The sequence below is a fragment of the Medicago sativa genome, chromosome 6 (genome assembly GCF_051527215.1).
Source record: "Medicago sativa cultivar Bolivia chromosome 6, Bolivia_mono, whole genome shotgun sequence".
NCBI classification, from domain to species: Eukaryota; Viridiplantae; Streptophyta; class Magnoliopsida; order Fabales; family Fabaceae; genus Medicago; species Medicago sativa.
The window spans coordinates 41,543,185-41,560,255 of NC_140754.1; the positions used below are offsets into that span (position 1 = coordinate 41,543,185).

At 35.6% G+C, this 17,071-nt stretch overlaps 1 protein-coding gene and 1 long non-coding RNA gene across 2 annotated transcripts; one reads left to right on the forward strand and one right to left on the reverse strand.

Moving 5' to 3' along the window:
- Positions 1 to 247: 247 nt before the first annotated feature.
- Positions 248 to 11,224, reverse strand: LOC146915204 (uncharacterized). The gene is made up of 2 exons (XR_015014506.1): positions 10,826 to 11,224; positions 248 to 1,061 (listed from the first exon to the last, which is right to left on the reverse strand). It is a non-coding gene; the product is annotated as an uncharacterized LOC146915204 (long non-coding RNA).
- An 850-nt stretch (positions 11,225 to 12,074) lies between these two features.
- LOC146915205 (uncharacterized) lies at positions 12,075 to 12,893 on the forward strand. The gene has a single exon (XM_085721278.1). It carries the CDS (start codon positions 12,075 to 12,077, stop codon positions 12,891 to 12,893), a length of 819 nt encoding a protein of 272 aa, XP_085577404.1.
- The last annotated feature ends 4,178 nt before the right edge of the window (positions 12,894 to 17,071 follow it).

Here is a 17,071-nt window from a genome sequence, read left to right on the forward strand (position 1 = left end):
ATATGGTGTAGAAGAAATCACTTCGGTATTCCAAAAGGGAAGAAACTAAAGATTTATCACTAAGCAAGAAATTGAGCTGAATGCTCAATAACAACAGACTAATCTTGTTGATTTTTATTTTTTAGGAATTTTTTTTTTTAAATAGTGAGGTTACAATACAATTAAAGGAAAAACTCTTAAAAAAAGAAAAATACAATTGCAGGAAAAACTCTTAAAAAGAATATTGCAATCGTAATTTTTCTAATAGTGATGGGTTACAACTATTCTTTATTTAACAAATAGCTTCAATTTAACATGTAATACATTTTCGAAAGTGCAAGTAAGTGATGGCTGACAACTATTCTTTATTTCACTGTTTTTTTTTTTTTTCCTTTTTCTTTTCTTTATCCTCCACTTTGACTGCTTTTTTTTATTCTCTAGTTTGACTAATAAAAACTCCTTCAAATATATTTTGACTAACATAGTACAAAGCCTATTTGAAATTTCGATATTGAAGGAATATAAATAACCTTTTAAAGAAAGCGATTGAAGAAAACAAAATCGCTCCAAGATTTTCAAGAATCATATTCACCGTGATTTACTATTTTCTTTGAATCTCTTTTTTTTTCCAACCGTTTTCCTTCTTCATCCCTTCTGGGTTGTTGATAGCTGTCCTTTTCCTGCCTCCTTCTTCATCCCATCTGGGTTGTTGATAGCTGTCCCTTGTTTTCTCCTATATAGGTTTGCAGTTACACCTTCTGGTGCTTTGTTATCTTCTAGCTTCCTTCCCTGCTTATTCATCGATCTCTTTCATCAATCCCTTTCCCCTTCCTCTCCTTTTCCATATATTCCTTCCTTCCTTCTCCCCATCACCCCTATCATGTCTCAGTCTAAAGATAAAGGTGTTCTCTATAAAACCATGAACCAAGATTCCCCAACCAATAGCCCTTCCACTTCTCTTCGATCTCACAAAATACAGAAACTCCAGATTCCCTCCCCCACCCAAAATTTTTTCTACCAACAACTATATGGAGAAGACCCCAGCAACATTAATCAATCTCCTGGTCAAGAACGTCCTTCACCTGCACAACATTTGCACAATCAATATCAAGAAGACAAGAGCCCAGACAACAACAACAATTCTGATCCATTCTATTACTACCAGGATGAAGATGTTCAGGAAAGCATTGATCAGTGTAAAAATAGCATCTTGGGTAAGATTTTATCCGAAAAACCTATTCCAATACACAACACTTTGTCAGGCATATGGTGCAACCCTAATGGATTCAAAGTCAGTGAATTAGAGGACAAACTGCTTCAAATCAAAGTGTCAATGAGATAGATCTACAAAGAATTCTTAAAGGCAGCCCTTGGATTATCAGAAACTGTTGGTTGCTTCTACATGGGTGGAACCGTAATTTGAATATTGGTAATCTAGATTTCAATCATGTACCTCTCTGGATCCAATTTTGAGGCTTACCCCTTCACTGCAAATCTCTGACTATGGGTAGAAATGGGGGCCCAACTGGGCACTTGCTTGATGTGGATCTATATGACTTTCCTGACAATGCTAGAATTGTGAAAATTAAGATCCTATTTGACATTGCACACCCTATTAGGGCTGTGATGTATATAGGGAATGATGATGGAATCAATTGGGTAGATTTCAGGTATGAAAATCTACCCGTGTTTTGCTTTGGATGTGGTTTAATTGGTCACAATATGGAATTCTGTAGGAACACACATATTCCTTTGGAGGGAGATACCAATCCTGGGGGGCCTGGCTTAGATCTAAGAACTATGGGCGCAAAATTATTGAAAAAAAGGATAAAACTTTCTGCAGCAACCCAAAGAAATCCATTAGTGGAGGGCAATTCAGCCCCATTCCTAAAGGTCTTATGGTAAAGATGGCTACTATGAGCTTGAAGAAACAAGGAAATTCTTCTACTGGGCAAAACATCCATCAGAAATCCCCCCATTTGAGTCAAGTGCAGACATCTGTACACACTACCTCAACTACCCAAATGCTCACTCAGTTTCATCCAGGTTCAGTGGAGACACAAGGAAATCAACTAGATAAGAAGTCTACAAAGCACACAATCAACAAGAGAAAACTGGAAATTGCTAGCTCAAAGGAAGACAACATTACAGAGGTTCAAAATCATGATACTCACATGGCAGGCCTTAAGAATATGGCCAGCCAGCCACAATGAAGTACCTATCCTGGAACTGCAGGGGGCTTGGAAACCCCTCTGCAGCTAGAGCCCTTAAAAGGCTCTTAAAAACTCAAGCTCCTGATTTAGTATTTCTAATGGAAACAAGGCTTCAGGCTAAAGGACAAAAAAGTTAAGTCTTGCTTAGTTAGTAATTCTCTCCCTAACCATTTCATTGTAAATTGTAATTTTGTAAATGGCCACAGATCTGGTGGCTTAGCCCTTATGTGGTCTAATGATGTAAATCTTGATATTTTACAATCTAATAAAAATCATATTGATATGTACATTACTTCTTGTAATTTGAATAGTTCCTGGTTTGCTACTAGTATGTATGGATTTCCATACCATTCCCAAAAACATTTAACCTGCTCTTCTATTAATGAACTTTATCAAACCAGAAAATCCTCCAAATGGCTTGTCTTTGGAGATTTTAATCTTATTTTAAATAGTTCAGAGAAGATAGGAGGGAATGGTATAGACTACCATCACACTAATATGTTCAATCAAACTCTTAATAATTGTAACCTTAATGACCTAGGGTACAAAGGTGATCAATTCACTTGGGCTAATAACCAAGTTAATAATGACCACATTAAAGAGAGACTAAATAGGTTTTGTGCCAATTCTAATTGGGTTAATCTTTTTTCCTAGGTTCTGTAATTATCACCTTCTCAGATATACTTCAGACCACAATCCTATCATGCTTGAATTTTTTGCATTTAATGAACACAACAATCAACAAAAGCACAGGAAAATCCAGAGGTTTGAGCAACTTTGGGCTCAGGATCAGGAGAGCATTCAGATAGTGGAAAATTCATGGAAATACACTCATGGAGATAGTATAAGGAAGCTTCAAAACACCCTGGACCAACTATCCTCTTGCGGTCAAGCTAAATATGGAGATATCTCTAAGAAGATAAACAATCTCCAACTACATCTGGATGCTATAAAGCAAACCATCCTTACTCAGAATAGTGTGAATCAAATCAAGCCTATGGAAGCCTCCCTTGATGATTTACTTAAACAGGAGGAACTTTGGTGGTCCCAAAGGGTCAAAGTTTATTAGCTTAAGCATGGGGATCGCAACACAAAGTATTTTCATAATAAGGCTAATAAAAGAAAAAGGAAGAACACCATTCATGCTATTCAGGATTCCACAGGCTCTACTTGGCAGGATATATAGTGGCAAAATTCAATCTATTTTTGTTAATCACTTCCAAAATATTTTTGAAAGCTCTAACACTCAAGATAACCAAGATATTTATAATGTAGTTAAAAACAGAATTTCTCCCAATGACTTTTCCATTCTGAATACTGATTTCACTAGTGAGGAAGTTCAAATAGCCATAAAAAGCCCGAAGGCTAATTCTGCCCTAGCCCTGATGGTTTATCTGCCTTATTTTACCAAAATTATTGGGAAGTCATTGGTTTAGACATTCTAAACTATGTTTTAAATATCCTGAATAATGATGGGACTATCACTAATATTAATAACACTTTTATTAGTCTTATCCCTATAATTAAGAATCCTAATAAACCATCTGACTTCAGACCTATTAGCCTGTGTAATGTTATTTTGAAAATTATCACAAAAACACTGGCTAATAGGGTCAAGAAAGTTATTTCCCACATTGTCCATGATAAGCAAAGTGCTTTTCTCCCTGGTAGGTTAATAACTGATAATTCGCTAATAGTTTTTGAAGATTTTCAATATATCAGGAAACCCAGAAAGAAAAACAATGGTTATGTAGGAATTAAACTTGACATTGCCAAAGCCTATGATAGCCTTGAATGGCACTTTATTGAAAATACCCTTAATGCTATGGGTTTCCCCCCTAAGCTTACTAAAACTATCATGTTTTGTATTACTACTGTGTCCTTTTCCATCCTTATTAATGGACATCCAACTGACTCTTTTCAACCAAACAGAGGTAATAGACAAGGAGACCCCTTATCTCCTTATATTTGTATACTTTGCGCTGAGGTCCTCTCAGGCTTGATTGAAAAAAGTCAACTTGAAGGTTCTATACATGGTATTTCTATAGCAACTAATGCACCTGCCATCTCCCATTTACTTTATGCTGATGATAACATTCTATTTTGTAGCGCTAAACCTGAGGAAGCTAAGGTCATTATGGAAATCCTCCATACTTATCAAGAGGCCTCTGGGCAAAGAATTAGCATGGATAAATCAGAAATGTTCTTCAACTCTAATATATCTTTGGAGCATAAAAAGAAATTTCAAGATAATTTACCTATAAAGATCAGTGATACTATTCAGAAGTATCTGGGGTTGCCCACTCAATTTGGCAGGTCAAAGAAATAAGACTTTCACTTCATTATGGACATATTTGGAGCAATCTGAAAGGCTGGAAAGAAAAGAGCCTATCTTTTGAGGGTAGAGGGGGGTTTTAATCAGGGTTGTAGCTCAAGCCATCCCTACCTATGTTATGAGTTGCTTTCTTTACCTAAGGGGTTGTGTGAGAAAATTGAAAGAGCAGTTTGCTCCTTCTGGTGGGGCAGTACAGACTCTAATAAGCAATTTCACTGGATCAGTAAAGACAAGCTCTTCAGATCCAAACATGAAGGAGGCATTGTTATACCCTAATTTTGGACCTAAACATACCAAATCAATTCTTCTTATCTTGCATTTCAAGTCATTTGATTTGTCTCTGATCAATTACATCTTTCTCTGCATTTTATTTCAATATTACTTGCAAAAATCACATAGAAGGGTATTTTTAGTCATTTCCTGCATTCAACCCATTTTAATCCTTGAATTTTGTTTGAGTCTTTTAAATTGGTTTGTATAAGTCCTTGTTTCAATCTCATGTCAAAATTTGTTTCAAAAAATATCAGTCGAGTCATTTTTTAGCCAGTTTAGCCCCTAGGGGCATTTTAGTCATTTCCTATGATAAAATTCCTTTCAATCTTTAAAAATTTGTTTGAGTCTTTTCAATTGTCCTTATTTCAATTCTGTGTCAAAATCCAGTTCAAAAATTGCATTTGAAGTCATTTTGAGTCAGTTTTGCCCCTAGGGGCATTTTAGTCTTTTCAAGTGTCAAAGCCCTGTTTAAATACTAAAAATTGTCTCTGAGTCTTTCAAATTGGTTTAAATAAACTTTTGTTTCAAATCCCTGTTATAAATCCATTCTTAAATTGCATCTGAGTCTTTTTTAGTCGTTTTAGCCCCAGGGGCATTTTGGTCATTTCACACGAAATTTCGGCAGAGAGAGGTTACTTTAAAGTACCTCATTTAGGCCATTTGTTCGTTTTAGTCCGTTTTGTCAATTTTAATCGTTTCACTTTACGTTTATTTCCAAATTACGTTTTTTACCAATTTTATTATTAATTACTTTTTAAGTCCTTTTTTTGTCATTTTTTTGCATTTCAGTCCTTTTTTAGTTTAATTGCAGATTAGTCCATGTGTGTCCAAGTCATCTGTGTTGTACACGTGTCAGTCTTTTACTGGTCCAGAAAGTTTGTTACAAAGCTATGCCACATGGCAGTGTCCTATTGGTCCAGGAATTTACACATCAGCTATAAATAGCCCAGTCAAAGGCCAAGTCACACAGAACCATTAATTCAGTGCCACATCACAACCACTTTTCAGAAACAGATTCCACTTTTCTCTCTCTCTTTCTCACGCATCAAAACACCAAAAATCACCAGAAAAATCAAGAACATTCAAGAACACTCTTGAATGTTCAAACCCTAACCATCCATAACCGTCACCGTAACTAACCAAAACCGCCACTCATACCACCGTCAACCACCGTAATCAACTGAAAAATCACCAATTCATATCTCAGATTCGTTCACGAAATCACTACCACGTGAATTCGAGACCAAAAGCCAGTTCATTCAAACAACAATAACGTCACAGTTACGAACGAGAAACAGAGTGAAATAACAAGATCGGTGAAGAACAAAGACAAATCGAGCAAAACTAGATCGTTGGAGAGCAAGCACGAATCGAGCAAGGCAAGATCGGAGAAGAACGAAGCGAAGGAAAGGAGTAAGCTCAAGGATCAACCACTCAAACTCGTCAAGATCCGAATCCAAAGAACAAGAGGTAACATTCTTAACCCGTTAGATCTACAAGTCTTGAGTGTAGTTTCGAAAAAATTAAGTCCAGAATTGAGTAGAGAAGAAGGAGACGGTCGTTTTAGTGTAAAAGTTTTCAAAAAAAGGTACAATAAAAGCTCCGGTGCGGCGGCGCTAGGGCCAACCACCGCACCGGAGAAATTCCGGCCACCTCCTCCTTTTCTTCTCCGATCGGTTGTTCTTTGAGAGCTTCTCTCTCTTCTTGAGGTTAGAGAGAGAAAAATATGTGTGTTGTGATTGTTTTTGGTACTGAATAGGTTTATATATCCTTTCCTGATCACATGCGCGCTGCTCCTTGCTCATCCGGTACACTGGCGGCTTTTGAGCCGTCAGATCGTAGATCTGACGGCCTGCGTCGATCTGCGTTTTGTTTGTATGTTATATGGATTGATCTTGTGGTTCCTGTGCGTCCAAGCCCTTGGACGTTGGGCCTGGGCCTGAGTTTGTTGCAGTTTTCGTTTTTTGTCCTTTTTTTTGCTGTTTCTAACACTGCCTTTTGATAATTGCGCCCCTGTGCGCTCAAAAAACCTTAAAAAAAAATTCCTAAAAAAATTCATATAGGCTTCTTGATAGTTTTGTAGCATTTTGTGATAATTTTCACATGTTAAAATTGGTTAAAAAATAAGGTGTTAATTTTCTTGCTATTTTTGTCATATTTTATGCTAAAAATGAATGAAACTTTGCTTGATTTCAATCCCAATTGCTTGATGAACACTTGTGACCTATGCCACTTGATTTGAGGGCGTTTTAGCCACTGTTTGTGTTGATATTAATGCATGAGTATGAATCTTGATTACTTACTTAGTTTACAAGTTAGTTGTGTAGTTAAATAATGCAAATATGCTTAAAATTTGTTTTAAAATGCCAAGTAAATCATGTTGCCTTAATTCCCATTCCAAGACTTGATTCTAAACCTTTAAAAATGTATTGGAATGTGAGAATTATAGGTCATATGGTTCTTGCATTCTATGAACAAATTTTAGCCATGTTTGCACTCATTTTCTATCCTTTATGTTCTAGTGTTCCTCTTGCTTTATTTCCTTTGATATTGTCATGTGCTACTAACTCCTTTCATTTCATGTTACATCATTTCATAAGCATCTCCATTTCATCCCATATTCATCTCTATTTTCCTTGCAATTCAATTTGTACCAAAGTTAGAATGTAAACACTTAGGAGTTTTGTAATATTTTCCTTTATGCACTTTTAATTTCTTGGCAAAGAGGCCATAGAATGTATCTAGGGTATGATGTAAAGGACAATGGACTCTAATAATGTACACCGACACAAGCACCGACACATGCACACACATCACTATATAGCTAGAATATGCGTGTTTAGATGTATGTTTAGGATTGTATGTTTAGATGTATGTTTAGGCCTTATACTTAGAAAAATCATTTTCCCAAAAAACTTGAACAAATTTCACTCAAACGTTTTTCACAATAAACCTTGGGGTCAAAACCCCATTGAATTTTCCTTTTATTTTCTTAATCAAACTTCAATGAAAAATAATCAAACTTTGACTTCTTTTGCAAAATGACTAATCAAACCTCACTCTTTTCATAAATTCTCATGCCTTTAAGGCCTCTCTCTTATTCTTCAAATTCCATTTTCAAACTTAAAATCAACCAACAAAAACAAAAACATTTTTGGAAGAGAACTACGGTGGATTTGATCCCTTAATCGGGTACGTAGGCAAGGAATCAAAATTCCTTCAATTCAACTAAAATAAAAATCCAAAAACATTCTTCTCCCTCCAATTCTTCATTTAGTAACTTTTAGGTGTAAATAACATTTTCAAATAGCATTTAAAAATAAAGCGCGCGCGTAGAAATTAAAGACGGTTCCTATAGGATACTATAATCGTTATGGGTGCCTAACACCTTCCCGTAGCGAAAACAACTCCCGGACCTCGATTCTCAAGGGTTTTGCTTACTTTTTCCCTTCCCAAGAAAAAATAAGATATCACCGGTTTAAAAGGTTCAAACGTAACCAATGTTTGACACCCGAAAACCAAGATAAAACAGGCATGGGTTTTAAAGTGCTGAGGAATTTTAATATTGCTATGCTGGCTAAACAAGCTTGGAGGTTCCACACTCTCCCTAATTCCTTAGTGTCTAGATGCTTCAAAGCAAAGTACTTCCCATACTCTGACATCCTTCAAGCATCATTAGGTAGTTCGCCTACTGATGACAGTCCATCATATCACATTTTTAGAGTCTTTTTAATTAAATTTTAATTCTATTTTTATTAGTTTAGTACTTAATTTAGAGTCCTTTTAAATAAAATGTCATGTCCTTATTTATTGAGTCAAATAGTGTACTAGTGCCTATTATTACTATGACTAATGGCGAGATTAGATAACAAAGGTGTGTGTGGCATACTTTTTTTTTTTGACGTTAAAGACAATTTCATTAACGAAAGTCTGGCAATAAATCAAATGCCAAGACTGCAGAAATACAAGGCGGAGTTTCTTCGATCCATATGGAATCTGAATACTTAAGAGCATATTTAGCTAAATAATGAGCAGCTTGGTTGGCTTCACGCCTAACATGCAAAAAATTAAACTACGAAAATTAAGTACTTGACAACTTTTGAATCACTATATAATGTCTTAGTTATTACTATATGAACCACACGTGCAGCAGGCTTGGGAATTAGAAGAAAAACAAGAAAAGAAAATGATGCCACACCACACTTGCCATGTGCTAGAATTTATAAATTGGGCTTCTGACCCAAGTGGATTTTGGTTGACCCGAAAGAAACAAAGAAAGGAGCCGCACAAGGAAAGAAAAAAAAAACACACATTTTGGGAGCAACTTTTGTACAGGAGCTACACAACAGCATAAGAGGAGGGTCACGTTCTTCTTGCACAGGCAGCACCATTTTTGGGTATTTTTTGGGTTCTTAGAGAAAGAGGCAAGTCCATAGAGAAACACAAAGCAAGGTGTTAGGAGTAGATTCTACACAAGATTTGTTGAGACATCATGAATCTAGGTATGGAATCTTCATCTCTTTTCTTCATCCTTTGCAAAGCTATCATAGACATATGTAGCTACATCTACTCTTGTGGGTTTTGAGGTATTCAAACAAGCCATTATGTAACTCTTGATCTTTTAACATATGGTTCTAGCTTATTTATTCAATATTGTTGTTATTCTTGCATTTAATGTTTTATGAGATTTAAAATGATATGGACACATACTTTTGAATCTAGAAATAGAATAACAATCTATCTTAAGTTATCACTCTAGACATAGATGTTAATATTTGATAATCACTTTTAATCTAGGACTTAATGCTTTTAGATAATTTAATCGGTTGGGAAATTGTCGATTAAACTATACAATCGACTTTGTGATCGTTTAAATGTTTGGGAAATCGATGTTTAAACGATCCCTTAGAAATAACGATATCATTTGGACACGAATGATATTATCGAGTGATTGTGATAATATCGTTTAAAAAGCTAGAATCCGTTATTTGATCGTGAGATTGCAGTTGTTACGCTTGGTTGAGTATCTCTGACCCCAAGCGAATTGGTCTTATCTCTTCTCTATTTATTTTATGTCAAATAGTGTATATAGGTTTACACAAACAAACATTTTAAATCCATGCACTTAGAACAATATTGATTGTTGAATGGCTTGAATATCGCGCTAGTCCCTGTGGAGACGATACACAAAAATACTTACTTTTGATTGATAGAAAAAAAATAAAAAAAAAAAACCTACACCACCTACTTATGCTTGGAGGAGCATTTTCAACTCTATATGGGTTTTGAATAAAGGAGGGTGTTGGAATATTGGTGATGGGAACACTATCAGAATTTGGAAGGATAATTGGATCTCACAAAATAATGGCTTCAAACCTGTCACTCCTTGTAGAGGTATAGCAAATGTCACTCTGGTCAAAGAGCTATTGCATCAGGATGGTTCAGGATGGAATCAACAAATTATTGATACTAATTTCTTCTCTATTGACTCCAACCATATTAACTTGATTCCCATAATCAACACTAACAGTAATGACACCTTTATTTGGATGCATGAGATAAATGGCTCCTATTCTGTCAAAAGTGGATATAAAGCTATCCAAAGCTGGAAAACTAGCTTAAAGCCTAATCCCTCTATCAGCAATCCAGATTCCCAACTTTGGAAAAAGTTATGGGCGCTCCACACTATACCCCGCCATAAAACTATACTCTGGAGAATTCTCAATAACTCTCTCCCCATAAGGTCTGAGTTGGATAAACGAGGCATTCAGTGTATTCCTCTGTGCCCTAGATGCTACAGCAAAGTAGAAACCCTTAATCATGTTTTTATGTCTTGTCCTTTAATTACTAGAACATGGTTTGGCTCTCAGTTAAGCCTTAAAATTACAGATCAGCCTGTTCATGATTTTAAGGACTGGATTGCTAAAGTAATTTTATCAGAGAAGGAAGATATTATCATACAGATAGCATCCCTAACATATAATATATGGGAAGCCCGAAATCAGCAAGTGTTTGAAGATCTTACCATACCTGAAGAAGAGATTATCAAGAGATCTGAGCGCTGCAATCATGAATTCCTCCACGCCAACACTTCTCCTGATTCTTCGTCTGACACACCTCTTCATCCATGTCACCCTTTGCCGAGCTCTCGTCCTAAACGCTGGACGAAACCTGAAATCGAGTGGGTGAAGGCCAATAGCGACGCTAATCTTCAACAATCAGGTAAATGGGGCCTAGGAACCATTGTTAGAGATGAGATGGGTTAGTCATGGTCTCTGCAGAGTGGGAGATGAATGGTTATGAGGATGTCTTGATTGCAGAAGCGTATGCTCTCCTTCAAACTATGAGGTTGGTTATTGATAGTGGTTTCAAAAGGGTGATCTTCGAAGGAGACAACGAAAGGGTGTTCAAACTTGTTCAAAATGACATTTCAGACATTAGAACTTATCTTGGAAGGATATTGAATGAAATCCTGAAGCTGCAATCTATGTTAGACACGTGTAGGTTCAGTGTCATCCCTAGAACAGCAAACGTTGTAGCCCATAAGTTGGCTCAATTGGCCCACTCTAATCCAAATAGTATTTGGGTTGAGGAGGTTCATTACTCCATTCAGGAGGTGTATTTCCATGACTTAATTCATTAATACATATTGTTTCTTATTTTATTTTTATTTTTTTTTAAAAAAGGATTATTATGACTACTATTTAGGGATCAAATTGACTTCTATCCCATGTTTATTTAGTAATTATACATTATGATATTTAGTTTTAAATACAATTAAAAACTCATCCAAATATAAATCAATTTACATTCAACTTAATTTTCTCAAATCAATTCTCAGACGCGCACATCGGAGGACTTGGAACGCGCATTTCTTCCATTCTTCTACAAGATGTCTAGGTCCACCGACGAAGCTAGCAGTATTTTCAAAAATGAAAGTAAGTGTAGTGTATTAATTCCTTCAAAAAAAAGTGTAAAGTATTAATCTACATAATTACAAAAGTTCAATTTGTCAAAAAAATAGTGTATATTGAAAATGTTAGCAAATGTATCAAGGACACTTTTTAAGGAACCAAATATTTTAAAATTATCTTAAAACATGTGATTAATAAGGTAGAAGCTTTCATAAACTTGAGTAGAACAACTTTTTTTGTTGTTGGTAGGGTTCAACTAATTGATTCAACATAAGATCCAAACAGACCAAGCATGATGAACAAACTCTATGCTCATACATTAGAATCTCTTCAAAACCAAGCATGATGAACAGACCAAGCATGATTGAACAGACCAAGCATGATTCAACATTAGCTTCATCCTCCACTTCAAAACCGTTTTGGAATATCCCATACATTTCACATATTCCAAATATCATGAGGCCTTTTGTTGAAGAAATTGTGAATGTTAAAGGGGATGGTCATTGTGGATTTCGGGTGATAGCTAGGCACTTGGGGATGGATGAGGAAGATCACGTATTGATTCGTCATGCACTTATTCAAGAGTTGAGAAATCATAAGAGTGACTACATGCCGATATATGACACGGAGGAGCGTTATAACATAATCTTGAATGGTTTATACCCTCCAAAACGTAAAATTGGTGTTGCGCCTCCAGATAAGTGGATGACCACTCCGGATATGGGTCACATTATTGCTTCCTGCTACAAAAGACCCGTTGTTCTATTGACTTTGTCCGAAACAATGGGTGGTGTATGTGAGACATATTTCCCAATCCGAAGTGCTCCTCCACTTAATCCACATTCCAACATCATGTGTCTTTGCTTAATTCCCGATCACTATCTTCATGTGATTTTGAAGGAAGGTTGTCTGTTACCACCTAGTTGTAAGGAGTGGATGAACAACAAGATTGGTGAGGCGGAGAATTGGCATTTTGCATTTTTGGATAGACAAAACGATTTCAATGAACTCATGTCTAAGGAGCCTAAGCCGCCAAAGAAACCAACAAATGAGCACAATCCAATTGTTTGTGGTGATACTCCCACCCCGCAAAAAAAGGAACAAGAATTTGAATGGACGGAGGACATGGAAGAGGACGGCAATTTAGGAATATCACTAGACCTCTTAGATAGGTTATAATAGGTTAGGAAAGTTATAGGTCGGTTGGTGTTCGTCCTATTTTTTTGTGGTATTACACCCCGACATATTTTTTGGTGGCCGGTTATGTAATTTGTATATTTGTGGCCAATATGTAACTAATATTATATATATATATATATATATATATATATATATATATATATATATATTAAATGAAATGAATTATTTTTTTGGTGGCCGGTTATGTCACACCAATTATTGCTTGCATTACTTACTTTGTCTCTAATTATTTGTAATTTGGATCGTTTACGTGTCATTAAGTATGTTTAAATGATTACGGGTCATTACCGACGAATTTGTGTAATTTGGACCGTTTGGATCGTTATGTGTGATTATGTGATTGTGAAAAAAACGATGTTTTGGTGTAATTTTGATGCACCAAGTCGTATTATCCAATAATATTGTTAAACTGACGTAATTAGGTTCAATTACGAGCATTTTAGGGTTTGGACCCAAACTGCATTCAATGCACATCAGTACAGCATTTAATGCTGTACTGATATATCAGTAGTGCGTGAGTTAACTCGCGCAAGTGTAATACTATGCGTGAGTTAACTCACGCAGTGTTTTTTTTTATACATGCCTATGCGTGAGTTAACTCACGTAGAGTTTTACACTAGCGTATCTTAACTTACGCAACGTTACTTAACTAACGCATAGTATTACACTTGCGTTAGTTAACATGCGCAAGGGCAAAATTGGCATGGCTGCAGGGTGCGAGCAAAACGTGCTGGGTGGAGAGCAAAATTCTATTTTCTTTTATGACTCTCTTTACTTTTTCTTTTCTACCAGAACAAACATTTCACACTTCAAATATGCTCAATTCTTTTTTCACAACATCAAGGCCCGATTCTTTTCATAAAAAGAAAATACCTTAGGTATGAGGAGGACAACCAATTCACTACAACATAATTGAGATCCAGTAATAATTAAAAGTTGTAACTAAATCAAGGAAAATGTGACTAATTTAGTTAGTAACATTTGAACAATTGTTAGTTGTGGACCTAGTTTAAAAAGAAGAAAAAGCCAACACAATTCAACCTCCCTCTTGTGTTTTTCTCACCTTCATCCTAAAGTGCAAAGATTCTCCTCCTTACCTGAAATTCTTTGAATATCTCTGGTTTTCGACTTGACCTTGTTGCAGGTAGGGTTTCTCTCTTCCTATACTCTTCTCTTCTTTCTTTCTCCACGTTCAGCAATATACTCCCTAACTTCTATGTTTTCTTATTTATATTCAGACCGGCCACTCGTTGCAATCCTTTTTCTTCTCAGCCCACTATCCTTTTACTCCATCCCTCCCCCACTTATTTAAACTTATATTACACACCTCCTGATTCTATTATTTTTATTTAATTTCCCCCATCATATTAATTAAACTCTCATAATACTCTTCAATCATCATCAATATTATATTTTCTCAATCAATAAAATAACACTCAAGCAAAAGCATAATCATCAATAGTATTAACTAAAACTTCACCTTTTAAACTTCATGGAATTAATTAAATTAGAAAATTGAGGTGTTACACCTAAGGTGGTTGTGACTGACAGGGATACGGCTTTGATGAATGCCGCAGCAGCTGTTCTCCCTGAAACTAATGCAATACTTTGTTATTTTTATGTTGGTATATAAGTTGTAACAGCCTGATTTTCGCTAGATTTATTTTATTTATTTATGTGTGTTGTGTGTGCTATTATGTGATTATTTGCATCTGTGTGTATTTTTGGTTGGGAATTGTAGAATTCGGTGTAGAAGGGTATTTTAGTCATTTTGGACTTATGGGCATTTTGGTCATTTTGAGAGCAGGGGTAATTTTGTAATTTTGCAGGAAGTTATTTTTTTTAGTGTTTAGTGAGAGTTACTATTTTACCAAGTTACTAGAGGGTGTAGTAATTATTTTATTTACCGATAAGTGACCGTTAGTGTTGTAATTTACCATTAAGTGAGTAGTGACATTTTGGGTGTTAGAATAGAAATGGGTTAGGCCCATTAAGGTTGAGAGATAAGCCCAATTGAATAGAGCACATATAAAAACTCTAGTTGTTGGTGAAAATTAGGTTTTCACAACATTTTCACATTTCATTTCATTTGGAGAAGAGTAGAGATAGAAGCTAGAGAGTAGAACAAGATCAAGGGCTAGAGCTTGAGGAGGGGATTCATCACCTAGGAGCTAAATTGAAGCTTGAATTAAGGATTCTTGGTGTTAGAGGTAAGAGGGTTAGTCTTTACTCATAATCACTTAGTTGTAGTTTCTACCCTAATTCTTTACTTAAGTGCTTATTTGAATAATTGATTATGGTGGAATTAATTGGTAAATTCGTGCTTAAGTTGTGATGCAATGTTTGGGTATGTAAATTGAATGTTAATTGAGTTGTTGATGATGAAATTGCAAGCTTAAACCATGTACATATGTATGCTTTGTGTTTTGCCCAAAAATTGATGACATGAGATGTTGTTGTTGATGAATTGTGATGAACCCATGATTGATTGTTGTTGTTGTTGTTGAGAGATGTTGTTGTTGATGAATTATTGATGAATTTATGATTGGTTGTTGTTGTTGAATGATGGTGAGATCATGATTATATGATGTAGTTGTTGTTGTGCTATGATGTTCTCATCAATTTATGCTTTGGGTGTTGGTGAAAGTATTGTTGTGATTGAATTGTAGTGATTTTACAACTTTTGTGAAAATGGGTTAAAAATGAAGAAGTTTTATTTTGATGATGTTGAATGAGTTAAGGAGATTGTTAGAATGAATTAGGATGATATGATTTTCTGTTTTAATCACTTGGTTTTGGAGAGAAATCATTTTGGGAAGAAAATGGGTTTTTGAGTAAAAGTCATTTTAAGAGCTTTTACAAAATAAGTCATTTTGGGATGAGTTGATTTAGTTGTTTTAATGTTGAAATGTCAAGTTTTCGAGTGTGGTTTGTATTGTCTAAGTGTTAGGAATGCATTGGCAAAAACGGAACTGAAATCGGATTCGAAAACAAGATTTTATGCCCGAAAACGTAAAATTGCATTTTTGCTGTATTGGTGGAATGACACGACCGTGTGTCTGGATGACACGACCGTGTCAGAGTCCCCTGTAAGGGATCACACGACCGTGTGTCCTGACCACGCGACCATGTCAGTTCTGCAGAATCCCAAAACCTTGTTTTTTTTGTATTTTTATGTACTTTTAAGCATACCAATGGATTCCAAACACCTAACCTTATTCAATCAGTTTATAATTAAGCTTCTAAGAGTATCATAGCTTGGGTCTAACTTGGTTTTATTTTGGGAATTGAATTGGTTTTGCAAAATGATGCTAAGAGACGAACTTCGTGATTTTTGGGAATTCTTCATGTGTGGCCGATGAAATGCTTTTGTAACCTCCACTGCACACATAAGTGACTTATGAGAATACATGGCATAGGCAATTGAGCTTGTAGAATTGGTTTTGGTTCATAACTTCTATTATTTTTAAATGGTGACTTTTGGAGACGAACTTAGTAGAAATGAACCTTGATGAACTAAAGTCTTATGAATCTTTTGTGAATGGTCTCATATGACTAGATAATTGTGTTTGAATGATTGTGGAAGGATGAGAATGATGTTTATCATAAACTGTTGTGTTATTCCATTTTACTTGATTTATGTGATGTAAATGGAAATGAATTGTGAGCCGATGTTGATGTTGTTGGTTGTTGATGTATATAATGATGATTAAGTTGATGATGTTGATGTATGTTGATGACTCTTATTTGATTGTGATTGTTGAATGTGTGGACACGTATACTTGATAATGCAGTTGTTGTTGAGGTAGTCAATGTAATTGGAGGTGTACTTTTACATTGTCGTTGTTATGTTGAAGTTGTGCATTATCGGGTCGTTGTTGTATGTCCATGCATCATGATCATGTTGAGTCATATGTTGAAATGTAAAAGGAGGTGTACTTTTACATAGTTGTTGTAAGAGGAGGTGTACTCTTACATGTAAGAGGAGGTGTACTCTTACATAGATGTTCAGTTGGCATCTAATGATTGTTGTTGATTTGGTACCACATGCATATATGTGTCGAGTATAGGCGCATTGCATAATGAAATGTTATCTTGTTGTTGCATGTGAATGGTGAATGTTGATGATAAGTGTGTTTGATGAATACATACTTGTG

What these genes read in the sequence shown, in the direction of transcription:
- LOC146915205 (XM_085721278.1), top strand. Translation starts at nt 12,075, where the DNA reads ATGATTGAACAGACCAAGCATGATTCAACATTAGCTTCATCCTCCACT.